General features: G+C 41.9%; 1 protein-coding gene and 1 non-coding gene across 2 annotated transcripts in view; both read left to right on the top strand.

Moving 5' to 3' along the window:
* Uqcrc2 (ubiquinol-cytochrome c reductase core protein 2) overlaps window positions 1–27,576 on the top strand; it is a 32,568-nt gene extending 4,992 nt beyond the window's left edge. The window contains exons 4-14 of the mRNA XM_070004367.1: window positions 239–303; window positions 9,493–9,549; window positions 10,003–10,127; window positions 13,073–13,170; window positions 15,881–15,938; window positions 20,063–20,158; window positions 20,398–20,597; window positions 21,982–22,062; window positions 23,077–23,153; window positions 25,398–25,551; window positions 27,319–27,576. Of these exons, the coding sequence (XP_069860468.1) occupies window positions 239–303; window positions 9,493–9,549; window positions 10,003–10,127; window positions 13,073–13,170; window positions 15,881–15,938; window positions 20,063–20,158; window positions 20,398–20,597; window positions 21,982–22,062; window positions 23,077–23,153; window positions 25,398–25,551; window positions 27,319–27,402 (1,095 nt within the window). The 3' untranslated portion in view covers window positions 27,403–27,576. The remainder of the gene's footprint in view (window positions 1–238; window positions 304–9,492; window positions 9,550–10,002; window positions 10,128–13,072; window positions 13,171–15,880; window positions 15,939–20,062; window positions 20,159–20,397; window positions 20,598–21,981; window positions 22,063–23,076; window positions 23,154–25,397; window positions 25,552–27,318) is intronic.
* Window positions 18,707–18,780, top strand: Trnaa-ugc (transfer RNA alanine (anticodon UGC)). The gene has a single exon. It is a non-coding gene; the product is annotated as a tRNA-Ala (tRNA).
* Window positions 27,577–27,603: the final 27 nt, after the last annotated feature.

Here is a 27,603-nt window from a genome sequence, read left to right as displayed (position 1 = left end):
CTTTCCTGCCAGGGCTAGTTCAAACCACTATCCTCAGATCTCAGCCTTCTGAGTTGCTAGAATTACAGGCATGAGCCACCAGCACCTGGCCCACTTGTGCTTTTTGATGAACTTTGTCTGGTCATTGTTAGCTAAAATTGCTAATAACAGACAATAGATTTTAATATAATAATAAAGAATGATATATGGCAAACATAACATTGAAGATCTACTGAGAATATATTCTTTCTTTTTCAAGACTACAAAAGGAGCTTCATCTTTCAAGATAACACGTGGAATTGAAGCAGTTGGTGGTAAATTAAGGTTAGTTAAATAAGAAATAAGTAATAAAAACACCTGAAGGTGCTCAGTTTTTTTTTTTTTTTAATTTTTTTTATTGTAGAGATACTATACAGAGGGTTACAGTTACATGAGTGAGGTAATGAGTACACTTCCACTTCCTCTTGAACATTGTTACCCCCTCCATTGTTTTCCCCCTACCATCCCCTCCCTCCCTCCCTTCCCCAAGGTTCTTTTTTTTTTTTTTTTTTTTTTGATCGTGATTAAGTGATTACTTAATTTCCGGAAATTCACAGTATTGTGGAATAATGATGCTCATTTAAAGTCACAAGTTCATTCTAACTTTCCTGGAGCAAATTGTCTATCACAGTCTGTAATATATAACAGTGCTCATATGTTATATACCATATATGTGATCAGCAGCATGGGGATATTTAGTAGTGGTTCAACCAGATGAGTGGGAGTTCTTTGTTTCTTAAGTCCTGTTAGTTTTGTCATATCACCTAACATTTTGGATTCATCATCCACTTATCAGGGAGACCATGTACTGTTTGTCTTTTCGTTCTTGGCTTACCTCGCTCAACATGATTCCTTCTAGCTCCATCCATTTCCCTGCAAATGCCATTATTTTGTCATTTCTAATGGCTGCATAATATTCCATTGTGTATAGATACCACAATTTTTGGATCCATTCATCTGTGGTGGGGCATCTAGGTTGTTTCCATATCCTAGCTATTGCGAACAGTGCTGCAATAAACATGGAGGTGCACGTGTCCTTGTATATTGGTTCCTGTTGTTCAGGGTAGATGCCTAGAAGTGGTATGACTGGGTCGTAAGGGAGGTCAATCTTTAGCTTTCTAAGGACCCTCCAGACTGCTTTCCAAAGTGGTTGTATGAGTGTACATTCCCACCAGCAGTGTAATAGCGTTCCTCGTTCTCCACATCCCCTCCAGCATTTGTCGTTGGCTGATTTGTGGATGTGGGACATTCTGACTGGGGTAAGGTGGTATCTCAGGGTTGTCTTTATTTGCATTTCCTTCACCACCAGGGATGATGAACATTTCCTCATGTGTTTCTTTGCCATTTTTATTTCTTCATTTGAGAAGTCCCTCTTTAGTTCCCTTGCCCATTTAGTAATTGGTGTGTTGGGTTTGGGAGGGATTAGTTTCTTGAGTTCCCTGTATATACAGGATGTTAACCCCTTGTCTGATATATTGCTGGTAAATATTTTTTCCCAATTAGTTGGTTGTCTTTCTAGCTTGGTTGCGATAGCTTTATCTGTGCAGAAGCTTTTTATTTTAAGGTAGTCCCATTTGTCGAGTCTCTCTCCAATTTGTTGTGACCCTGGGACTCTGTTCAGGAAGTTCCTTCCTGTGCCTATTAGTTCAAGTGTCTCTCCTACTCTGTCCTGCAGTAGTTTCAGAGATTCAGGTTTAATGTTAAGGTCTTTAATCCATTTTGAGTTGATGTTGGTGCATGGTGATAGGCTGGGGTCCACTTTTAGTTTTCTGCATGTGGCTGCCCAGTTTTCCCAGCACCAGCGGTTGAAGAGGCTGTGTTTCTTCCATTGTATGTCTTTGGCTCCTTTGTCGAATATCAGCTGGCTGTAGGCCTCTGGATTTATTTCTGGATCTTCTATTCTGTTCCATTGGTCTTCCGGTCTGTTTTTGTGCCAGTACCATGCTGTCTTTGTTATTATAGCTCTGTAGTAGAGTTTGAAGTTCGGCATGGATAGCCCTCCCATATTGTCTTTATCCCCTAGAATTGTTTTGGCTATTCTAGGTCTTTTGTTGTTCCATATGAATTTTTGGACTGTTTTCTGTATTTCAGTGATGTACGTCATTGGGATTTTAATAGGAATTGCGTTGAATTTGTATATTAGTTTTGGAAGTATTACCATCTTTACTATATTAAGTCGGCCTATCCAGGAGCATGGGAGGTCTTTCCATTTCCTAGTGTCTTCTGCAATTTCTTTCTTTAACTTTTTATAGTTCTCATTAAATAGTTCTTTTACATCTTTGGTTAGGTTAATTCCTAAATATTTTATTTTTCGGGAGGTTATTGTGAATGGGGTTGCTCCCTTTATTTCCCTCTCTTCCTGTACATTATCAGTGTATAGGAAGGCAACTGATTTTTGTGGGTTTATTTTGTATCCTGCTATTTTGCCAAAGTGATTTATGATTTCTAAGAGTTTGGGGATGGAGTTTTTGGGATCGTGGAGGTATAGTATCATGTCGTCTGCAAAAAGGGATAGTTTAACTTCTTCTTTTCCTATGCGGATCCCTTTAATGTCTTTTTCTTGCCTTATTGCCCTGGCTAAGGGTTCTAGGACTATATTGAAGAGGAGTGGAGACAGTGGGCATCCTTGCCTTGTTCCTGATTTTAGGAGAATTGGTTGTAGCTTTTCCCCATTAAGTATAATATTGGCTATTGGTCTGTCATAAATGGCTTTTATTGTTTTTAGAAATGTTCCTTCTATTCCTATTTTCTCCAGAGCTTTTAGCATGAATGAATGTTGAATTTTGTCAAAGGCCTTTTCTGCATCTGTAGCGATAATCATGTGATTCTTGACCTTGGCTCTGTTGATATGTTGGATTACATTTATTGACTTACGTATGTTAAACCATCCCTGTGTCTCTGGGATGAAGCCTACCTGGTCATAGTGAATTATTTTTTTTATGTGTTTCTGGATTCTGTTAGCTAGAATCTTGTTAAGGATCTTTGCATCTGTGTTCATCAAGGAGATTGGCCTGTAATTCTCCTTTTTGGTTGGGTCTTTGCCTGGTTTGGGGATGAGTGTGATATTGGCTTCGTAGAATGAGTTTGGGATAGCTCCTTCCTTCTCTGTTTCTCTGAAGAGCTTGAGGAGTATGGGTATTAGTTCTTGTTTAAAGGTCTTATAGAATTCTGCTGTGAATCCATCTGGTCCTGGGCTTTTTTTTGTTGGAAGACTTTTGATAGCTTCCTGTATCTCATTATAGGATATTGGCTTATTTAATTGGTTAACTTCTTCTTTGCTCAGTTTGGGCAACTTGTATTTCTCTAAAAATGCATCCATTTCTGCCCGATTTTCTTCCTTTAGAGAGTATAGCTTTTGAAAGTAGTCTGTTAGAATTGTTTGGATATCTTGGGTACGTGTGGTGATGTTTCCCGTGGCATCCCTAATCCTATTAATATGGGTTTCCTCTCTTCTTTTTTTAATTAATCTAGCCAATGGGCCATCAATTTTGTTTATTTTTTCAAAGAACCAGCTTTTTGTTTGGTTTATTTTGGTTATGGTTTTCTGATTTTCTAATTGGTTAATCTCTGCTTTTAATTTGGTTATCTGGCTTCTTCTAGTAGCTTTAGGTTCCATTTTTTCCTGTTTTTCTAGCTGTTTTAATTGCAACATGAGATTATTTACTTGGTCTGTCTCCATTCTCTTGATGTGGGCACTGAGGGCAATAAATTTGCCCCTCAGGACTGCTTTTGCTGTGTCCCACAAGTTTCTTTGTGAGGTGTTTTCATTTTCATTGAGTTGTAGGAAATGCTTTATTTCTTCTCTGATCTCTTCTGTTATCCAGGCATTGTTAAGGAGTGTGCTGTTCAATTTCCATGTATTGGAGAAATTTCTGCGGTATGCTTTGTTATTGAGAGCTAGCTTGATTCCACTGTGGTCAGATAGGATACAGGGGATTATGTCGATCCCTTTGTATTTGCTTAAGTTCCTTGCATGAACTATGATATGGTCTATTTTGGAGAAAGTTCCATGAGCTCCTGAGAAGAATGTGTACTGTGTTGTTTTAGGGTGAAATATTCGGTAGATGTCAGTTAATTCCGCTTGTAGTATGGCCTCTCTTAATTCGGTAGCTTCTTTGCCAATCCTCTGGTTGGTAGACCTGTCCTTTGGTGAGAGTGGTGTGTTAAAGTCTCCTAGTATTATCGTATTGGGATCTATTTTATTCTGTAAGTTTGAGAGCATTTGTTTGACATATCTGGGTGCACCAATATTTGGGGCATATAAGTTGATGATGGTTATATCCTCCTCTTGGATTGTTCCCTTTATTAATATGTAGTGTCCGTCCTTGTCTTTCTGTACTGATTTTAATGAAAAGTTTATTTTGTCAGATATCAGGATAGCTACACCTGCTTTCTTACTGGGGGCGTTTGATTGGTAGATCCTTTTCCACCCCTTCACTCTGAGTTTGTTTGTATGTTTGGCTGAGAGGTGGGTCTCCTGAAGGCAACAGATGGATGGGTCTTGTTTTCTTATCCAGTCCTCAGTTCGTTTTCTTTTAATTGGCGAATTCAGCCCATTTATATTAAGAGAAAGTATAGAGAGATGCATTGTTGTCCCTGCCATTCCGTTTTCCTAAGTTTTTCTTTTTTCCTTTCCTCCTGTGCTTGCTCAGTTAGACTTTGAGTAATGCCTGTTTGGGGCAGGCCCCAGTTCCTGGCTGCTTTCTTCAGGTTGTGTCCCCCCTCTTAGAATTCTTTGTAATGCTGGCTTAATGTTTATGTATTCATTTAGTTTTTCTTTGCTATTAAAAGTTTTCAGTTCTCCATCAAATGTGAATGCTAGCTTTGCCGGGTAGATCAGTCTGGGTTGGCAGTTATTGGCTCTCAGGGCTCGTATGGTGCTTTCCCAGGCTTTTCTTGCATTCATTGTTTGTGTGGAGAGATCTGCAGTAATTCTTATTTTTTTCCCATTGTAGTATAGCTCCTTCTTCATTTTTGCTGCATGCAGGATTGTTTCCTTATTATTCAGATCTATCATTTTTACTATAATGTGTCTAGAAGTGTTTCTCCTGGGGTCTTGCTTGTTGGGTGTTCGATAAGCTTTTGTGATGTAGTTAGGATGGTCGTTTTTGAGGTGGGGAAAATTTTCATTGATTATCTTGTTAAATAGGTGTTGCATTCCCTTGCTCTGGAATTCCTCACCTTCGTCCACTCCAATTATGCGAAGGTTAAATTTTTTAGCATTATCTGCTTGCTCTTGAATATCCCTTTGGTTTAATTTGAGTAATTTTTCCATATCTGTCACTTTTTGGTCCAGTTGGTGTATTCTGTCTTCTGTATCTGACACTCGACCTTCCATTTCATTCACTCTGTTGACAGTGGCTTCTATTGTGGTTTGCATGGAGGAAATGGATCCCTTTATGGATTCAATGTTGGTTCTCAGAGTACTGATCTCACCTCTCAATGAGGTATGCATTACCTCTAATTTGGCGTTTATCTCACTTCTTATTGAGGTTTGTGCAGCTTCTATTTTTGCATGCATCTCTTGTTTGATACCCTGTATCTCTTTGGATAGTTCATCCTTGTGCTCTTTCAATTTCTGATAAATTTCTCGCTTTATTTCTTGAGTCATTGCCTCCAGCAACCCTTGGAAGTAGCCTTTGTCTTCCATTCCTGCTTTGCTCCCACTGGGGCTCTCCCCTGTGTGGCTGCTGGCTTTTGAGGTGAGCTTGCTGTCCTGGGTGGTAGTAAACCTTGTGATTTTTCTCTGTGATTTTCGCATGGAGGTTCAGGAGACTGCTCTTCAATTTTGTTTTGGTGTGTCTGTCTTTGCTTGGTTGCTGATTCTGTATTGGTAGAGAGAGTCTGTGCCTGATCTGGGTTCTGTTGGGAGCCTATTTCCAGCTGCTATTCTGACTTACTTAGGATTCTCAGCTCTCTGCTGTAGATTGCTGACAGTTCCCGCCTTTGGAAGGGTTGAGCAGCCTAGACTGCTTGTGTTTGCTCCTACGGGTGCTCTTGTGAAGAACAGATGCTCTGGATGCACTCTCACAAATGCTGGAGTCTGCTATGGGCTCCTGATGTGTTTTTGTTTATTTGTTTTGGGCTGGTTGTGGGCTTGAACTCTAGGTTTGGGTGCTGTCCCTCAGCTTTTCAGCTCAAGGCTGGCACCCTACCGTTTGAGCCACAGCACCACTTCTGACCCTTTTTGCTTTTGTGATGCTGAGGAATCAGATGCAGGGCCTCATACATCCAAGACTATCACTCTATTGCTGAGCCGCCTTAACAGTCTGAGCTCCTGCTTACTATCAGGTGCTGGCAGCCTGTGTTGCCCAATTCCCAGTCTAGGGTATATGGGTGGAGTTTTGGTGGGGTTTGGGCTTCTCTTGTCCTGGGCCTCCAGGTCTTTTGTTGTCACAGGCGTGCTTCCCGGGGGAGTGTTGTTTCCTGGTTTTCTCCCCTCTGTTGAGGCGTATGCTCAGCTTTTTACTTCAATTGGGAGGAGTTGGTTGTGTTGTTCAGGCGCCGGATCCCCGGGCTTGGTTCCGGCCCCAGCCTGGAGCGCGCTTGTTAGGCCTGTGCTGATGTGTATACCCCCTAGGTTATACAGCCTGGGGGACACAGTTCAAATTTCTTCTACTGTTGGTAGTCTTGACCCAGGGGCGCTGTTCCTGGCTTGGGCATTTAAGCTCCCTTCCAGGGGTGCTCTTGCTCTAGCCTGGCCAGCTGAGTGTGCTCCACGGGCTGGTGGAGCTCTCAAACAGTTCCCAGTTTTAGTGGGTCCTGTGGTCCGGGTGCTGGGGTAGGGAGTCTAGGTCAGGGTCTGGGGATTCCCTCCAGCTCTGGTCTCCCTTGAGGGATACACTTCCCCTGTGGGGTACTCACCCTGGAGCTGGTTGTTTCTGTGTGGTGTAGGTCGTCAGTTGTTGCAATCCGGGCTGGGTTGGGCGGTGGTGGCTCTGTGTGATTCTTTTCTGTCTCTGCCTCTGTCGAAGCTGTTGGGTCAAGAGTGTCCACGCTCAGGCAGCTTCTTCTCGGTACCTCTGGGGCCCAAGTGACCCCGCCGGGTTGTTGCGATCGTGATCGGGCGGGCGGGTGGTCTGCAGACAGGACCCTTTGTCGCGCCGAGCCGCTTTGGCGGGATGGAACCTCTCTGCTCGGGTGGAGAGTGCTGGATCGTTGCGATCGCGATCAGGCGGGCCGGGTGGTCTGCCGCTGGTCCTTTTGTCACTCTGCTGATGCCGAGCGGCTTTTGCGGGATGGAGCCTCTCTGCTCGGGTGGAGAGTGAGGGGTGGGGGTGGGATCCTCGTGGAGACTCCCGGCTGGTAGGTTTCTCTGTTCCTGGCGATCTGCTGTTCTGCAAAACCAGTACCTGATGTTCTGAAAGTGGCCCCCTGTGTCTCTCGAAGGTGCTCAGTTTTAAGGAAACGTTTCTATTATCAAGGTGGTAATTAAGTTCGGGCACCAGTGGCTCACGCCTGTAATCCTAGATACTCAGGAGGCTGAGATCTGAGGATCACGGTTCAAAGCCAGCCTGGACAGGAAAGTCCGTGAGACTCTTATCTCCATTAAACCACTAGAAAACTGGAAGTGGGCACTGGGAAGGTGGCTCAGTGGTAGAGTGCTTGCCTTGCATGCATGGTGCCCTCAGTTCAATTCCTCAGCACCACATAAGCAGAAAAAACCGGAAGTAGGGCTGAGGCTCAAGTGGTAGAGCGCTGGTCTATAGCTGAAGAGCTGGGGGGTCAGTGCCCGGACCCAGAGTTCAGGCCCCACAACCGACAAAAAAAAGAAAAGAAGAAGAAGAAAAAGAAAACCTGAAGTGGCGCTGTGGTTCAAGTGGTAGAGCGCTCACCTTGAGCTGAAGAGCGCAGGGACAGTGCCCAGGCCCAGAGTTCAATCCCCACAACCAAGGGGGAAAAAAATTCGGAGTAGATACTAGCAATTTATGTAACATGCAAAGAATTTCTATTTGGAAAAATGATTGTGTGAGAAAACAATGAAAGAAAAAGAACGAAGAAAAAGAAAAGGCTATTTCTAGAAATGAAAGCCCGAAACAAGTCTTTGTCATTATAGTAACAGTGAAATATAACTTCACACCCATTAGATTCTTTCTTTTAATTTGATAGAAATCAGAGAAGTAGAGAATCTTGTGTTGTGGAAATGTAAATTGGCACAACTGCTTAGAAAATAATCAGGAAATGTCTCGGACTGTTCAGATCCAACCATTATACCATTATTCATCTATATGTACAAAGTTATTGTTTATCTTTGTAAAGACTAGAAACTATTTAAGTATCCATTTCAGGGAAATGGATAACATGAAATAGTCATATGATAGGACTTCTCCATAGCTGGAAGTGAGCTAGATCTGTGAGTTTGCATGGAAGAATTTGAACACAGACATTTCTGGAGTAGAGGAGAATGAGCCTGGGAGAGATACAGAGATCTTCAACTTTCTTTGCCTCTTTTTTTTATTATTACTGCAAAGTATGGATCGCATAAATATTTACTGTTTTTTTTTTAAACTGGACATGTGACTCAGAGGCTGAGATCTGAGGATCAGAGTTCAAAGCCAGCACAAGCAGATAAATCTGAGACTCCAATTAACCAGCAGAAGGCTGTGTTCAAGCACTAGCACTGGCTAAAAAAAAAACCTTTTTTTAAATTGTCTGGCTAATTCCCATTTGTGCCTGAACCCCTGACAACTACCAATCTTGTTTTCTGTCTATAATTTTGATTATTTTAAGGTTCCTTGAATAAGTGAAATCATGCAATTTTGTAAATTATTTAGTATAAGGTTTACAGGGCTCATCCAAGTTGTAACATGGTCAGAATTGTATTCCTAGTTAAGGTTGATATGTTAGCCATTTTTAATGCAACATATTTTTTTTTAGTGGTACTGAGTTTTGAACTCAGGGCTTTGTGCTTGCCACAACAATGCTCTTCTGCTTAAGCTATGCCTCCAGCCTTTTTGCTATGGTTATTTTTGAGATGGAGGAATCTTACTTTTGCCCAGACTGGCTTGGACCACAATCCTCTTTGTGTGTGGGAGGGGGGAGGGGGGGAGAGAGTTACCAGGGTTTGACCTCAGGGGCCTAATGGTTGCTAAGCTGGCATTCTACCACTTAAGTTACACCTCCAGCCTTTTTTTTTTTTTTTTTACCAGTCCTAGGCCTAGGCACTGTCCCTGAGCTTCTTTTGCTCAAGGCAAGCACTCTACCACCTGAGCCACAATGCCACTTCTGGCTTTTTTGGGTAGTTTATTGGAGTCTCACAGAGTTTCCTGCCCAGGCTGGCTTCAAACCGTGATCCTCAGATCTTAGCCTCCTCAGTAGCTAGGATTACAGGCATGAGCCACCAGTACCTACCCTTATTTGTACTTCTTTATAATATTTCAAACTTGGCAAAGGAGTTGGTTAATAGAATAAAGAAGATCCAAGGAAAATTTTATTCTGATTCAGATAATTGACTATAATTTATTTCCAATTCAGTGTGACCGCAACCAGAGAAAATCTGGCATACCGTGTGGAGTGCTTGCGGGATGATATGTAAGTACCTTATGTGTTCATTACACCTGCTTTTAAAGTCAGAAGTCTGACTTTAAAGATTTTTAAAGTCTGACTTTGGTTTGGGTTATTATTCACAAACCTTGTCCTCATAGCACTGCTAACCACAAATACTAAAAGGTAATACAGAGAAGATTCTAGTGAAGTAGTATCTTGTATATCGGTTTTAAAAAAAAATTTTTTTTTTTTTGGGTCCGGTCGTGGGGCCTGAACTCTGGGCCTGGGCGCTGTCCCTCAGCTCTTCAGCTCAAGGCTAGCACTCTACCACTTGAGCCACAGCACCACTTCCGGCTTTTTTCTTTTTGCTTATGTGGTGCTGAGGAATCGAACCCAGGGCCTCGGGCATGCAAGGCAAGCGCTCTATCACTGAGCCACCTTCCCAGCCCTCGGTTTTAAAATTTTAACCTAGGACTCTTGCCTGGATGTCTTCTACAGTGAGATTCTAATGGAGTTCCTGCTCAATGTCACCACTGCACCTGAGTTCCGTCGTTGGGAAGTAGCAGCTCTTCAGTCTCAGTTAAAGATCGACAAAGCTGCAGCTTTTCAGAATCCACAGGCTCGTAAGTTTTTGTTTTTGTTTTTGAAATGTTCACTTGTTTCTAGATGCTAGCTTTTGTGAAGATCAGTTTGTGGAGGGGTAAAAAAACATTGCTATTGAAACTTTTTTCCTACTTAGGTTTGAAATGATCTTTTCCAAATATTTGGTAAGCTGTATAAGTACATTCTGTGTTCTTTTATTTATTTGCTTTTTAATAGTAAATAAATTGATTATAGAATACTAATTTTCATTCGGGCTGGGAAGGTAGCTCAGTGGTAGAGCGCTTGCCTTGCATGCCTGAGGCCCTGGGTTCAATTCCTCAGCACCACATAAGCAAAAAGAAAAAAGCCAGAAGTGGCGCTGTGGCTCAAGTGGTAGAGCACTAGCCTTGAGCTGAAGAGCTGAGGGACAGCGCCCAGACCCAGAGTTCAAGCCCCACGACCGGACCCAAAAAAAAAAAAGTGTGATTGTATTTATATTAAAATAATTACCTGTTTTTAAACATTTTTACTTGTTGGGAAAATGTACTAAAGACACTTTTTTTTCTTTTTTACCTTTGAATGGTTGTATAACAAGGGTTATAGTTTAGTGTGTCCATTTATGTATTCTGTGGGTTTTTTTTAATTGTTTCATTTATACCAAATCCAGCAGCAGTTTGCTTTTGCTACTCCGGTCATTATTTATTATTCTACTATTGTTCAGTTAACTTCTGTACTTGGTATTTCAGAGACTAGCAACTTGATTTTTTTTTAAATGAGAACTTATTTGTATTCATACTGAATGTTTAATTATGTAATTTTGACAGGTACATCTGTCCTAACTAAGGTAAAGCACTGCTAGTTTTTAGAAGTAAATGACTTCTGGTTGGGGCAGAATATTCAGTATATCAGCTGCAGAGCTCACCTGAACACACAGGCCTGTCACAATCCTGTGAATGTCTAGAACACAGCAAGTGTTTGGTTCACATTGCTAATAGTAACTCATGGTGATGCTTACTGTCACAGAAGCACCTACGTAGTTGTCATCCTGGAGTTTCTAACCCTCCTATTTTCTTTTCTTTTTTTTATGTTGATTCTTTTTTTTTATTATTGTGAAAATACTGTACAGAGGGGTTACAATTACATGGGCAAGATAATGAGTACATTTCTTATCAAGCATTGTAGCCTCCTCCTTTGTTATCCCTTCCCATCCTCCCCACCTGCCCAATCCTCCTCTCTCCCCCCCACCCCCAACCCTCCTATTTTCTGACAGTTACCAGGTGGTCTCCTGGAGGCTGGAGGGTCCACCTCCAGTTGTGCAACTATAATTGTCTTCCACATTCCTTGGCAATGATGGTTTTGACATGAAAACCCAGAGAAAATCCTTGTTCTTTATTTTATTTTATTTTTGTCGTTCGTGGGGCTTGAACTCTGGGCTTGGGCGCTATCCCTCAGCTCTTCAGCTCAAGGCAAGTGCTCTACCACTTGAGCCACAGCGCCACTTCTGGTTTTCGAGTGGTTGATTGGAGATCAGAGTCTCACAGACTTTCCTGCCCAGGCTGGCTTTGAACAGTGATCCTCAGATCTCAGCCTCCTGAGTAGCTAAGATTACAGACATGAGCTACTAGCGCCCAGCCCTTGTTCTTCATTTAAAGTGATACAGAAAGTGTACAGAGACAGGTGCCAGTAATTCACATCTGTAATCCTAGCTACTCAGAAGGCTTAAATCTGAGGATCAAAGTTCAAAACCAAGCCTGAGTAGACTCTTATCTCCAATTAAACACCCCATTGGGGTGAGAGATGGAGCTGTGGCTCAAGTGGTAGAGCACTAGTCTTGAGCACAAAAGCTCAGGAAAAGCACATAGGCCCCTGTTTATTCTTTAATAGCCCCATTGCCTTGAAGGTCAGTTGGCATTGTAAATACTTGTCGGTATTTCCAGCACCTAGTATAGTGCCTGGAATCAGGAGGATTGCCTAGATAATGAGAAGATGTAGGAGAAAGGAAGCAGGGATACAAGCATGGTGCCAGGGTACCAATGAAGAGTAAGTCTAGGTTGACAGTAGCCTTTAATGTATAGCTAACCTATAGCTCCCAGTACTCTGGCAGTGCCTGCATTACCTAGAGAAGGAACCTGGAAGGAATTAGAATTCAGGTTGAACAATTTGCCCAAAGACATACAGCAAGGTGGAAGTGGCACTGTGGCTCAAAGTGGTAGAGCACTAGTCTTGAGCAAAAAAGAGCTCAGAAATAGCGGCCAGGCCCTGAGTTCAAGCCCCATGACTGACCAAAAAGAAAAATAAGAAGTTCATATTAGGACTTAGTGGTACAGTGCTTCGTGCATGAAGCCCTGCGTTTGATTCCTCAGTACCACATAAACAGAAAAGGCTGGAAGTAGTGCAGTGGCTCTAGTGATAGAGAGCTAGTCTTGAGCAAAAAGAAGCTTAGGGAGTTCAAGCCTCAGGACTGGCAGGAAAAAAAAAAAGATATGTGGCAAGGTGGTAGCAAAATCATAACTAGATTCAGAACTCCTGAAACCAAGCTTTTACACTTTCCTGGTGATACTAGTATGTTCAAGTTAGAAAGTATTCAGGTAAGCTGAGCACCAGTGGCTCATGCCTGTAATCCTAGCTACTCAGGAAGCTAAGATTTGAAGATCACAGTTTGAAGCTATCCTGGGCAGGAAAGCCTATGAGATTTTTTTATCTCCAGTTAGCTGCAGAAAAGTGGTAGAGCACTAGCCTTAAGAAAATTGCTCAGGGACAGTGCCGAGGCCCTGAGTTCAAGTCCCAGGACTACTACCCCCCCAAAAAAGTGTTCTAATAGATTAGCACATCAAAGCTGCTACCATAGGTGCTTGTAATTCTCCCTGGTACATTCAAATGGCAGAATTTTAACAGTTGCTGGGGATAGACTGTTAATAAATGTTAAGTCCTCCTACTATTTAAGTCCCAAATTTATGTAGAAATACTCTGCTTTTCTGTCTCATAGGTGTCATTGAGAATTTGCATGCTATTGCTTACAAGAATGCCTTGGGTAACTCCTTGTACTGTCCTGACTATCGGATTGGAAAAGTGACATCAGAGGAGGTAATGAATAAAACATGGAGTATTTGAAAATGGGCTTGTTTTCACAGTAAATTGGACATTCAACTAGCATTTCAAGGTGTTTGCTGATTTCTCATTTTACTTCCTAATTTGAACAAATTTCAGCTTGCTTGCTTTTTTTTTCCCACATGAATATGGTTTTTAACTAAAATTCTGTCAAATTTTTTTGTATAATCTTTTTAAAAGTTTTTAAGCCTTTGTATCTTTTTATACCCTTTTCTATGTGTATGCATCTTTTTTAAGCAATTAAGTGATTAAATATCACAATAATTTACTTGACTAGATACATTTAGTCTCTCCATGTAAATATAATAATACATAGGTAGGGCTGGGAAGGTGGCTCAGTGGTAGAGAGCTTGTCTTGCATGCCTCAGGCCCTGGGTTCGATTCCACAGCACCACATAAGCAAAAAGAAAAAAGCCGGAAGTGACGCTGTGGCTCAAGTGGTAGAGTGCTAGCCTTGAGCTGAAGAGCTGAGGGACAGCGCCCAGGCCCAGAGTTCAGGCCCCAGGACCAGACCCAAAAAATAATTATACATAGGTAAAGCTGGGTGCTAGAGGTATATGCCTGTAATCATACTACTCAGGAGGCTAAAATCTGAGGATCTTGTTCAAAGCCAACCCAGGCAGGGAAGTTTGTGAGATTCTTATCTCCAATTATCCAACGAAAATTTGAAAGTAAGCTGTGGCTCAAATAGTGTAGCATGAGTAAAATACTCAGGAACAGTGCCTAGACCCTGAGTTCAAACCCGAGTACCAAAACCAAGAAAAAGAAATAAAATTACAAACACAGATGATTTGGTTATTTCGAAGTTAGTGTTTTTATTAAATGTGCCCCTAACCTAAAGGGAATACTAAAGAACTTGGTAGACTACTTAGAAAAATGGCAGCTTTGGCAGAACAACATCAATAGAAAGAATATGGCTTCATAGATATGCACCATTGCAGAGCATAGCTTCTGATAAGTTGATTAAAGCCTGAGTCAGAGTTTCTCATCAGTTACTTCCTTTTCCAGGTAGCCTTTCTCTAAACCTCTCCTGTGAATTTGTTTAACATTAGAGTACTATAAATCTACTCATGTACTAGATGCATATTTGTACTCCATGTTTAGAATGAGTGAAACGATTTTCAGCTCCTTAGAAGCAATGCCACTCTTGTTGAGAATGTTTTACTTTTGTATATCAAGCCTAAAGTAAAAGCATAATCCATAATTCCCAAATCTCACTGATCCTCAGATATGGAACTCTGAAACAAGATAGAGGCACGAGAAACAGTAATAGTCTTTGGCTTGATTTTTAAGTTCCCTAGGTAATTATTTAATAATTCATGTTGAAAATTCTAGCAACAAAATCTTCAAAAAGACAGGCTTCAAAAATGAAAGACAGGGGCTGGGAAGGTGGCTCAGTGGTAGAGCGCTTGCCTTGCATGCTCGAGGCCCTGGGTTCGATTCCTCAGCACCACATAAGCAAAAAGAAAAAAGCCGGAAGTGGCGCTGTGGCTCATAGTGGTAGAGCGCTAGCCTTGAGCTGAAGAGCTGAGGGACAGCGCCCAGGCCCAGAGTTCAGGCCCCACGACCAGACCCAAAAAAAAAAAAAAAAAATGAAAGACAGGCTGGGCACCGGTGGCTCACACCTGTAATCCTAGCTACTGAGGAAGCTGAGATCTGAGGATCCCAGGTCAAAGTCAACCCAGGCAAGAAAGTCTATGAGACTTATCTCCAATTAACCACCAGAAAACCAGAAATGGCGCTGTGGCTCAAGTGGTAGAGTGCTAGCCTTGAGCTGAAGAGCTGAGAGACAGAGCCCAGGCCTAGAGGTCAAGCCCCACAACCAACAACAACAACAAAATGAAAAACACGCCAGGTGCCAGTAGCTCACACCTGTAAATTGTAGCTACTCAGGAGGCTGAGATCTGAGGGTCACAGTTCAAAGCCAGCCCGAGCAGGAAACTGTGAGACTTTTACCTCCAATTAGCCACCAGGAAAATCGGAAGTGGTGCTGTGCGGTTCAAGTGGTAGGGCGCTAGCCTTAAGCTGAAGCACTCAGGGACAGTGCCCCAGGCCCAGAGTTCAAGTTCAAGCCCCGTGACCAACTAAAAACGTGAGACAGGTGTTATGATACAGTTATGTTAGATCCCCATGGAATGTGCTTCATCAATCCCTATACTAAACAACAAACAAAACTGTGTGTACTCCTTCAACCACATAATAATGAAAACCCAAAACTTAGTTCTGTGGTTTCAGATTCAAGCCAGTATACTCTTAATTTCTTTCTAGTCCTTTTTTTTTTTTTTTTTTTAGTAACAACCTTATTTACATGCAACTCACATACCGTACATGGTACAAAGTTGTGAAACCATGACTACAATTAAGTATTAGAGTTTTTTTGTAGAGTGGAAGGGAGAAAAGGGTTTTTATTACATAGTATAGACTGGCCTCAAACTCATGATTCTTCAGTCTTGGCTTCCTAAGCAACCTTTTTTTTTTTTGGTCTGTCTTGGGCCTGAACTCTGGGCCTGGGTGCTGTCTCTCAGCTCTTCAGCTCAAGGTGAGCGCTCTACCACTAAGCCACCATCCCAGCCCCTATAGGAGCAACATTTAATCCTGGAGATTAATTTCTGCCATACTGCACTTGTATCTTTTATAGCTTTTCATTTTTATACTATATCCTAATGAGTGTTCTTTACTTCCTCAGTTGCATTTCTTTGTTCAGAACCATTTTACCAGTGCAAGAATGGCTTTGATTGGAATTGGTAAGTTGGGAAATGCTTGCCTATCAGTTTGCTTCCCAAAGAGCAGTCCCGTAAAATGTGACTGTGTGAGCATGAGATTGAACAGAATTTGGAAATTCATATGTCAGGCCAACAATATGTAATAAATACATAAACCACTTGCTCTATAGTCTATAGCATTTGCAAAGCATGTAACAAGGGTGGATTTTTCTAAGCAAAGAGTTTTTGTAGACCTATCTTTTAAAAAGAAGTACAACTTAAACAGAAATGTACAGGCTGGGAATGTAGCTTAGTGGTAGAGTGCTTGCCTAGCATGCATGAAACCCTGGGTTCGATTCCTCAGTACCATATAAACAGAAAAAGCTGGAAGTAGCATTGTGGTTCACATGAGCACAAGAAGCTCAGGTACAGTGCCCAGGCCCTGAGTTCAAGTCCCAGGGTAGGAATATAGCTCTGTGGTAGAATACTTGCCTAACATGTATGAGGCCATAGATTTGATCTCCAGCACTGAAAAGAAAACAAAAAAGGAGTATAATTTGTCTTATCAGGTGTGCCCATCATCTCAACTACTTGGGAGGCAAAAATTGGGAAGATCACAATTTAAGGCTAGCAAGAGAGTATCATTGCAATATGATAGTTGTTAGTTGAAAATACAATTCATTAGCTTATAGTTTCTGTAAAATTAACCTTTTAGTATACCGTCTATGGGACTTTTAAAAAATAATTTCAGATTATCCATGATCTAATTTCAGAATGTTTTTCTGTCTAGATTGGACTATTCTAGGCATTTTACCTAGAGGAATCAGACATTTTTAAGTTTTTCTTGGTACACCTCTTTTAATTCTTATGAGTAGAATTGCAGGACAAACATGGGTAACCATCTTCCTGAGTGTGCCCATCATAGTGGTAGGAAGTGTCAGAGCAGCCTAATGACAGATAACAGTGATCAGCTTTTCTTGAGTTGCTTTGGCCATCTCTATAGCTTCTTTGTAGAAATAGCTGTACTAAGTCCTTTGTCCAGTATTTTCAACTAGGTTTTCTTAAATTTGTAGTTGTAAGGATCCTTTATGTATTTTTGAAGCTAACTAGACCCTTATCAGATGTGTGACTTACTTTTTTCTTTTTCTTTTTCTTTTTTTTTTCATTTCATGGTGGTTTATTTTATTCCGTTTTTGGTTTTTTCTTTTTTGGGTGGTACTAGGATTTAACTCAGGACTTTGTACTTGATAGGAAGGCACTTTACTCCTGAGCCATGCCTCCAGTACAGTCTACTCACTATTGGCAGTGTCCTTTGGTGTTTAGTACAATATTATTTTAATAGCCAACTATTTGAAACATGCAAATGTTCATCAGGAAGTTATTGATGAGTTATACATCAGTGGAATCCTAGCTTTTGGGAGGCTGAGATTGAAAGGATTGTGGTTGAAGGCCAACTCAGGCAGAGAAGATTACAAGACCCCATTCTCAACCTATAGCTGGCACAATGATGCATGCCATTATCTCAAGCTACGTGGGATATTGAGTTTGGGAAGATTGTGATTCCAGGCCAGTTAAGGAAAGGAAACTCTGAGAGACTCCCATCTCTCTGGAGGGAAGCTGTATGCAGTGCTGCACACGTTTGATACTAGCAATAACAGGAAACCTAAAATCGGCTCAGAAACACTCAGGTGGGAAGCAAGACCCTGTTCTAAAAGTAACCATCAAAAAAACAGGTTTGGAAGTCTGGGAATGTGGCTTAATGGTAGAGTCCTTACCCACCATGCATAAAGCCCTGGGTTCAATTCTTGGTACCACATTAAAAAAAAAAAAAAAGAAAAGAAAAGAAATAGTGAAAAGAAAAAAAAAAAACATTTAAAAAAACAAAATGATTTGGTGGTTGTCCATAATGCTAGCTATTCAGGAGGCTGAGATCTGAAGATTAAGGTTTTAAGTAAACCAGGACAGAAAAATCTGGAACTGTGCTGGTGGTAGCTCATACCTATAATCTTAGCTACTCAGGAGACTAAATCAGAATCACAGTTTGAAGCCAGCCCAGGCAGGAAAGTCTATGAGACTCTTATCTCCACTTAACTACCACAAAGCTAGAAGTGGAGCTGCAGCTCAAATGAGAGTACTGGCCTTGAATACAAAAGCTAGGGAGAGGGGCTGGGAAGGTGGCTCAGTGGCAGAGCGCTTGCCTTGCATGCTCAAGGCCCTGGGTTCGATTCCTCAGCACCACATAAGAAAAAAGCCGGAAGTGGCGCTGTGGCTCAAGTGGTAGAGTGCTAGCCTTGAGCTGAAGAGCTGAGGGACAGCGCCCAGGCCCAGAGTTCAGGCTCCACGACTGGACCCAAAAAAAAAAAACAAAAACAAAAGCTAGGGAGAGTGCCCAAGCCCTGAGTTCAAGCCCCAATGAAGATCATTCAGTGTTCAATATTGACCTATCACTTGGATGCAAATTAAGAAAGACAAGTTAAAATCACCAATAAAATGCCATATTAAGGACTGCAGGTGTAGTTCAGTGGCCTAGCATGTGTTCAGCCTGCTCAAGGCCCTAGGTTGAACACCCATAGTACCAAAAAAATGTGAGGCTGGATGGACTGGCTCCCTCCTGTAATCCAATTACTACAGAATGAGAATTGGAGTTCAAGGCCAACCAGATCAAAAAATTAGTAAGATCCCTGTCTCAACAACAAAAAGCCAGGCATATTAACATATATCTTCTATAATCTCAGCTACACTAGAGGCATAAGTAGATGAGGCTGGCCACAGCAAAAGCAAGACTGTATCAGAAAAAATAAAGCAGGGGCTGGGGATGTGGCTCAGTGGTAGAGCGCTTGCCTTGCATGCATGAGGCTCTGGGTTCGATTCCCCAGCACCACATAAGCAAAAAGATAAAAGCCGGAAGTGGCGCTGTGACTCAAGTGGTAGAGCGCTAGCCTTGAGCTAAAAGAGCTGAGGGACAGCGCCCAGGCCCAGAGTTCAGGCCCCAGGACCGGACCAAAAAAAAGAAAAAAGAAAGCAAAAGAGGCTGGAGGTGTAACTCAAATGGCCAAGTGCTTGCCTAGCAGGTAGAAGGCCCTAAGTTCAAACCCCAGAGCTGTCAAAAAGAAAAAGAACAATCTTAACTACATAGGAAAAAAGGTCCAAATAAAAATAATCATAGAGTGTGGCAATAGTAGACTGTGTGTTATAATCTGTAAAAATGAGGTTGCAGGACTTGAAAAGGTGTCTCAGTGGTAGTGCTTGCCTTGTACACATGAGGCCCTGGGTTCAATTCCTCAGCACCACAAAAGCAGAAAAAAGCCAGAAGTGGCACTGTGGTGCAAGTGGTAAAACACTAGCTTTGAGCTGAATAACTGAATGACAGTGCCCTGGCCCAGAAGTTCAGACCCCACATCTGACCAAAAAAAAAAATCCATAAAAGTGAGGTCACAGTGGGAGATCTTTCTTTCTTTCTTTCTTTCTTTCTTTCTTTCTTTCTTTCTTTCTTTCTTTCTTTCTTTCTTTCTTTCTTTCTCTTTCTTTCTTTCTTTCTTTCTTTCTTTCTCTTTCTTTCTTTCTTTCTTTCTTTCTTTCTTTTTTGTCGGTCATGGGGCTTGAACTCTGGGCCTGGGTGCTGTCCCTGAGCTCTTCAGCTCAAGGCAAGTGCTCTACCACTTGAGCCAGTGCCACTTCCGGTTTTCTGGTGGATAATTGGAAATAAGACTCTAATGGATGTTCCTGCCCAGACTGGCTTTGAACCAGGATCCTCAGATCTCAGCCTCCTGAGTAGCTAGAATTACAGGCATGAGCCACCAGTGCCTGGCTTCATATTTGAACTTTATAATCATACGTCTTTGGAGTTTGAGGTTTTGGTTTTGTTTTGTGCCAGTAATGAGGCCCGAGCTCAGGGCCTTGTGTTCTCATGCAGCTCTTTCACTCAAAACTGGTATTCTACCACTTGAGCCACTCCTCCACTTCCAGCTTTATGTTGGTTAGTTGGAGAGATGAATCTCTTGAATTTGTCTGCGTAGCCTGGCTTCAAACCATGATCCTCACATCTCAGCCTCCTGATTATCAAGAGTTACAAGCATGCACTACTGGTGCCCAAATTGAATCAATCAGAGCATATGTGTGTTTTAGAAAATCTGGCTCTAGCTTTTTTTCTGTTTCTTTTCACATAGGTGTGAGCCATCCCATTCTAAAGCAAGTAGCTGAACAATTTCTGAACATGCGAGGGGGGCTTGGCTTATCTATTCCCAAAGCTAAATACCTTGGAGGTAAGCATTTCCTGGCTAGAATAGTATGCTGGGGTGGTTTGATTAATTTACTATCGTTACAGAAGAAGATAATTAAATGGCTGTGGTGTTGCACATGTTCTGTGATGTATGAGGGTAGGATAGCCTGGGGAAAGCTCAGGGCAACAGGAAAGCCTAATCTGTGTCATAGGGAATACAGTGGAGTAAAACCAATGGTAACCTACCACCTCCTTCCTTCCCCTTTCCTTACTTGGCTCCAGGTGAAATTCGAGAGCAGAATGGGGACAGCCTTGTCCACGCTGCTCTTGTAGCAGAAAGTGCAGCCATAGGAAGTACGGAAGCAAATGCTTTCAGTGTTCTTCAGCATGTCCTGGGCGCTGGGCCTCATGTCAAGAGGGGCAGCAGCAGCACCGGCCTCCTCCACCAGGCCGTCGCCAAGGGAAGTCAGCAGCCCTTTGATGTGAGTGTAAGCAGTTGGCAGTTCATCTTTTGTTCTCAGTATTTCTGATGAATCCTCTTCAGCTTCTCCTAATGCTAGCCTGCTCTTAAATTTTAAGATAAATAAAAAATATGTATAAACTGGGCACTGGTGACTCATGCCTGTAATCCTAGCTACTCAGGGGGATGAGATCTGAGGATCATGATTCAAAGCCAGCCGGGCAGGAAACTCTATTGAGATTCTTTTTTTTTTTTTTTGGGTCCGGTCGTGGGGCCTGAACTCTGGGCCTGGGCACTGTCCCTCAACTCTTCAGCTCAAGGCTAGTGCTCTACCACTTGAGCCACAGTGCCACTTCCAGCTTTTTCCTTTTTGCTTATGTGGTGCTGAGGAATTGAACCCAGGGCCTCATGCATGCAAGGCAAGCGCTCTACCACTGAGCCACCTTCCCAGCCCTCTATGAGATTCTTATCTCTAATAAACCACCAGAAGTGCCACTGTGGCTCAAGTGTTAGAGCGTTAGCTTTGAGCTGAAGAGCTAAGGAACAGTGCCCAGGCCCAAAATTCAAGCCCCACAGCCAACAACAACAACAACAAAAGTATACAATTGAAAAGACAGCCAGGTTTGATTCTCCTCCCTTCGTGGATCTATTAAAAATACATTGTCAGGGGCTGGGAAGGTAGCTCAGTGGTAGAGCGCTTGCCTTGCATGCCTGAGGCCCTGGGTTCGATTCCTCAGTACCACATAAGCAAAAAGAAAAAAGCCAGAAGTGGCGCTGTGGCTCAAGTGGTAGAGTGCTAGCCTTGAGCTGAAGAGCTGAGGGACAGTGCCCAGGCCCAGAGTTCAGGCCCCACAATTGGACCAAAAAAAAAAAAATTAAAAAAAAAAAAATACATTGTCATTAGCTAGGCCTTGGTGGCTCAGGCCTGTAATCCTAGCTACTCAGGAGGCTGAGATCTAGTTCAAAGCCAGCCTGAGTTAACCCCCAAAAAGCTGGAAGTAGAGCCGTGGCTCAAGTAGTGGAGTGCTACCCTTGAACAAAAGAAGCTCAGGGACAGTGCCCAGGCCCTGAGTTAAAACCCCAGGACTGGCACAAAAAAAGAAAAAAAAAGTATTGATTTTTATATTCTTTTATAGAAAGTGGAATTAAATGCTTAGAAATCAGAGAATGTAAAGTGTTACATAAAGCAACAAAGTGTTATGATTATAAACCAACAAAGTGTTGCTTAATGAGTAGGCATTGTTGTCCAGGGTAAACTTTATAACTTTCAGCAGTGTGCCTTTAAAAGGTAATGAATTGTCTCACTTAAACTGAGAAGGAACAGGAATTGTGTATAGATAGCCTCAGGGAAATTGTGCAGTTTTACGTGGCAGAACGTCATACAATCATGTTATATTATATTGCAGGTTTCTGCTTTTAATGCCAGTTACTCGGACTCTGGACTCTTTGGGATTTACACTATCTCCCAGGCTGCAGCTGCTGGGGATGTAAGTTGGCAAACTCAACTCTCAAGTTTTCCTCCTATTAACATGTTTGTAATTAAATATGGCACCATGGTACATATCTGTCATCCCAGTTACTGGGCAGGCAGAGACAAAAGGATCACAGTTCAAGGCTGGTTAAGCAAAAAGTAAAGGGCAGACTCAGTAGCACACACCTGTGATCTCAACTACTTGGAATGCAATCTGAGTCCAGTCCAGGCAGACACTTAAGACCCTATATTGGAAGAAAAAAAAAAAAAAAGTACTAAAAGCAAAACTACTTGGGGCATAGTTCAAGTGGTAGAGCATGTAACCCAGCAAGTGTCTGAGTTCATATCTCACTACTGCAGATGTATGAAATGTTTGAATGCAATGATTTGTTAATGCCCTCTGGGCATGATGTCATTTGAAGTACATCTGCTATGGGAAAATTTTAAAGAATGTATTTATACTTTAGGAAAAGCAAGGAGTGTGTTCTAGTCAGTTAAGTGGCATACCTAAATTTCAGATCCCAAGCTGGATTCTAGTGGCTCATGCCTATAATCCTAGGTACTCAGGAGGCTGAGATCTAAGGATTCTAGTTCAGAGCCAGCCTGGGCAGGAAAAGTCCATGAGACTTACCGCCAATTAACCAGCAAAAAAAGCCAGCAACAGAGCTCTAGCCTTGAGCAAAAAAAGCTAAGGGACAACACCTAGGCCCTGAGTTCAAGCCCTAGGACCAGCACCAAAAAGCTAGACAGACAGATAGATAGATAGATAACTGTTTTGACAGGTGCTGGGAAACACCACATTTATCTGGCAAATGACTAAGGGAAATGGCTTTGAAAAGCAGAGAAATAGGTATATATGGAGGCCCAGAAAGAAATGGTTAATACTGGGTTTTGGGGTTTTTTCTTTCCAAATAGATACTGGTGTTTCTGAAAGTAACCTTCCATGCTGTATTTTGCTTTAGTAAAGGAGTTATACCACAGGAGACTCTGGTACCAAGCAAAGATAACCAACTTTTACTGTCTGTCCTAGGTTATCAAAACTGCCTACAACCAAGTAAAAGCAATTTCTCAAGGCACACTTACCAGTACAGATGTCCAAAATGCCAAGTAAGTGTCCATAGCAGCTATGTATTTCATGTTTTAGTTATTTGGAAGTTGTTTTCATACATGTTCATAAGGATTGTGTACAGCAAAGTATGAAAAGGGGAAGAGAAAGGTAGGGCTCTGATAGAGTGCTTGCCTAGCAAGGTCTTGAGCTTGATGCCCAGCATCACAAAAGTAGGTAAAAAAAAATAAACTTGATAGGATGGTAGGGGAAAAACAGAGGAGGGGGTAACAATGTTTGATAAAAAATGTACTCATTACCTTACTCATGTTACTGTAACCCCTCTGTACAGTAGCTTCACAATAAAAAATATTTAAAAATAATAAACAAGCTAGACACTGGTAGCTCATGCCTGTAATCCTACCAACTCAAGAGGCTAAGATCCAGAGGATCACATTTGGAGAAGAAAAGTCTGCAAGACTCCATCTCCAAAATAAGTAGCAAAATGCAGGGCTGGATGGGCACTGGTGACTCACATCTGTAATCCTGGCTATTCAGGAGGCTTAGGTTGGAGGATCACAGTTGAAAGCCAGCCCAGGCAGGAAAGTTCAGAAAACCAGAAGTGGTGCTGTAGCTCAAAGTGGTAGAGCGCTAGCCTCAAGCAAAAAGAGCTCAGAAACAGCACTCACCTTGAGCTGAAGACAGGCTCAGGGACAGCATCCAGGCCCAGAGTTCAAGCCCCACGGCCGACAAAATTATATGTGTAAATTCAAATCTAATTTGTTTCTTAAATAGGGCAGTATATAGAAAATTAAATTTAGTTTTAAAATGTCAAGATGTTTCTTTTCTGCTATTTCAGTAGAATTGATGGGTTTTTGTGAGATTGCTACATTTGAGGTTTAGATATTTAAATAACTCAAGGACCTTCAAGTACCATGTTTATACAGAATAGTTCCTGTGTGGGAGAACTGTGAATTGGGGGGTTTTTTTGTTTGTTTTTTTTTGTCAGTCCTGGGACTTGAAATCAAGGCCTGGGCACTGTCCTTGAACTTCTTTTGCTCAAGGCTAGCAATCTACCATTTGAGCCACATCACCACTTCTGGCTTTTTTCTTTTTGCTTATGTGGTGCTGAGGAATCGAACCCAGGGCCTCAGGCATGCAAGGCAAGCGCTCTACCACTGAGCCACCTTCCCAGCCCCTCCAGCCTTTTCTGTACTGTTCCATTTATGTTGTACTGAAGAATTAAACCCAGGGCATCATGCATGCTAGACAAGCACTCTGCCACTAAGCCACATTCCCAGACCCTTGTCATATTTTATTACAAATGAATGCTTCTGTGCCCATATTTAAGCTCTGAGGTTTAGCAGAAGACTTGTATTATCAATATTTCCACATCAAGTCCAACCCTCATTAAGACAAACTCAGCAGAGAAATAGCATTAGGTGGGGGATACGTATGTATGTTAGATAATGTATCTGTGTGCATATATATGTGTCTATGTGTGTATCTATGTATGTATGTATGTATGTAATGGACAGGCAACAGTCTCAGTGGAAAGTGACAGCCCATAGAGGTTGGGAATCACTTCAATAGAGAAAGAAGTATCACAAGGCAGGAATTGCTCCATGAAACAAAATCTCATGTTAAAATAGTTGCTCCTAACCCAGGCACTAGTGCCTCCCAGACAGGAAAATCCAATTAACCACCAAAAAAAAAGATGGACCAGGAGCTATGGCTCAAGGGGTAGAGCACCAGCCTTGAGAGGAAAAACTAAGGGACAGCACCAAGGCCCTGAGTTCAAGCCTCAGGACTAGCACAGACACATACACATATAAATCTGTTTGTACCTAGATCAAGTTCTAGTCCAAAATCAAAAGGCATTCTATTTTCAGTTTGGTGTTTCCAAATAGTGTAAATTAAAAAAATACTTTGAACTAGGCACCGGTGGCTCACACATGTAATCCTAGTGACTCAGGAGGCTGAGATCTGAGCATCATGGTTTGAAGCCATCTTGGGCAATAAAGCCCATGAGCTTCTCATTTCCAGCAAATGACTCAGAAAAAGCTGGAAGTGGGACTGTAGCTCAAAATGGTAGATCCGCTAGCCTTGAGCACAAAGAAGCTTGGGGACAGTGCCCAGGTCCTGAATTCAAGCCCCAGGACAGGAAAAAAAAAAATGTTTTGTGAACAGAAGAAATGAGAACAGAGGCCTGCAGCTTATTTACCAAAACATTGTTGCAGAATTTGAGGTACATGTTTTATAACTGCTTTGCTGCATAAGACTGACTTCTGCCTTTTATCTGCCAGGAAGAAGCTGAAAGCTGGATACCTAATGTCAGTGGAATCTTCTGAGGGTTTCCTGGATGAAGTTGGGTCCCAGTCTCTCATTGCCGGTTCCTATGTGCCACCACCTACCACCCTTCAGCAAATTGACACTGTCACCGATTCTGATGTCATAAATGTAAGCAGATGAAATCTTAAGTATAGAGAATCTGACCTTAATGATCTAGTTCCTAAGTTTCCTTAGGCTCCGTCTGCCTCTGGCGAGAGTAGAGGCAGGAGGCCCATCAAGAAATAGCTTCTGGGCTGGGAAGGTGGCTCAGTGGTAGAGCGCTTGCCTTGCATGCCTGAGGCCCTGGGTTCGATTCCTTAGCACCACATAAGCAAAAAGAAAAAAGCCAAAGTGGTGCCATGGCTCAAGTGGTAGAGTGCTAGCCTTGAGCTGAAGAGCTGAGGGACAGCGCCCAGGCCCAGAGTTCAGGCCCCACGACCGGACCCAAAAAAAAAAAAAAAAAAGAAATAGCTTCCTTGCTAACTTGCATGTAGCTTTCTCATTAAAGAAATGACCATTAGATGACTGAGCAGTCAATAAGATCTAAACACTGACAATTTCATATGATTCAACTTAAATAAATTGCTGCCTTTTCTCTTTACCCCAAATAATCGTCTTGCCAATCCTTCACCATCCAGCTTTTCAGCATTAGATAATCTCCTGCAGGCTCTTTTGTTAGTGTTTTGGGTTTTTTTTTCCACATCTGCTATTCTACCCTATAAGAACAAGTTGTTTCAGAGGCTAGGATTTCCCTTGTCTTTTTGCTCTGCCTACTAAGCATGGGGACTACAGAATAAAGAGAAATCAGTGTGTTTTCCACAGTCATTCCCACATTCAAAACACTCCTTTTCTACCACAGATGTCAAAGTTCTCTCTGCCTAGACCTGCCTTGCTATATGATGCTTAACTGGCTTTTGAATTTAAAGGTGGCATAAAGAATATTGGAACTGGGGTGGGAGTGTATCTCATATAACATAGAGGACACCTTACCAAGTAAGAGGTACTGAGTTCAAACCATGGTGCCACCACTATATATATATATATATATATAGTATGTGTATATATATATAGTATGTGTGTGTGTATATACATATATATATATATATATATATATATATATATATATATATATGCGCCTTCTGAAGGCCTGGCTCAAAAATGCCTGCCACATAAAAAGTTCTGAGTTTGCACCCCAATACCACTCTCCCATCCAAAAAAAAAAAAAAATGGACAAGGGCTAGGACTGGCTTAGTGGTAGAGTTCTTGCCTAGCATGAAACCCTGGGTTCAATTCCTCAGTATCACAAACAGAAAAGGCCAGAAGTAGTGCTGTGGCTCAAGTCGTAGAATGCCAGCCTTGAGCAAAAGAAGCTCAGGGACAGTGCCCAGGCCCTGAGTTCAAGCCCCAGGACTGGCAAAAAAAAAAAAAAAAAAAAAAAGGACCAAGACTTGTAGACATGATGGCACTCACCTAGAATCCCAGCACTTGGAAGGCCTAGGCAGGAGGGTCATGAATTTAAGGCCAGTCTTGAGGCTACATAGCAAAACCTCACCCACCCCTCCCCCCAAAAAAGACATAAAATTTGTTAACAATCAGTATATTTTTGATTCATGCAGACTAATTGCCATTATAATACAGAGTCAAGTGCAGTCTTGCCTAAACCATTGTGCCCTGACTTGGAATATGAGATTTTTATCTCACTTGGTCAGTTTCACATATGATCATATTTAAATAAAATAATGTACTAGCCATCTCATAGTAATTTTATAAGAGGCTCTTACAGAATTGCTACATTAGAATGTCCTAGCCTTAAACTGGTTGAAATGACATTTTATCTGCTTGATGATGTAAACGTATTTCTTTTAATTTTGTCTTTTTTTGTTTGTTTATTCAAAGGCTGCAAAGAAGTTTATTTCTGGCAAGAAGTCAATGTCAGCAAGTGGAAATTTGGCCACTACCCCTTTTGTCGATGAGTTGTAACCTGGAAGCTCTCAAGGCAGAGAAGTTTCTCAGGGCAGAGAAACATTTTCAGAGAAACCCTTCAGCATCAAACGTCTCTTAACATGTATCTTTTTCTCAGTGAAGTGAAATACCTAAAGCATAAATACAGGTCATTATCTCAATGACCAAGAGACAATAAAACAATCTGCTTAAGTGTTTTTCTTGCATTTTTTCTAGTTA

This window comes from Dipodomys merriami, unplaced genomic scaffold (assembly GCF_024711535.1).
Source record: "Dipodomys merriami isolate MVZ:Mamm:240054 unplaced genomic scaffold, mDipMer1.0.p SCAF_62, whole genome shotgun sequence".
NCBI lineage: Eukaryota > Metazoa > Chordata > Mammalia > Rodentia > Heteromyidae > Dipodomys > Dipodomys merriami.
Note: the sequence above shows the minus strand (reverse complement) of the source record. Positions and strands in the feature narration are given on the sequence as shown.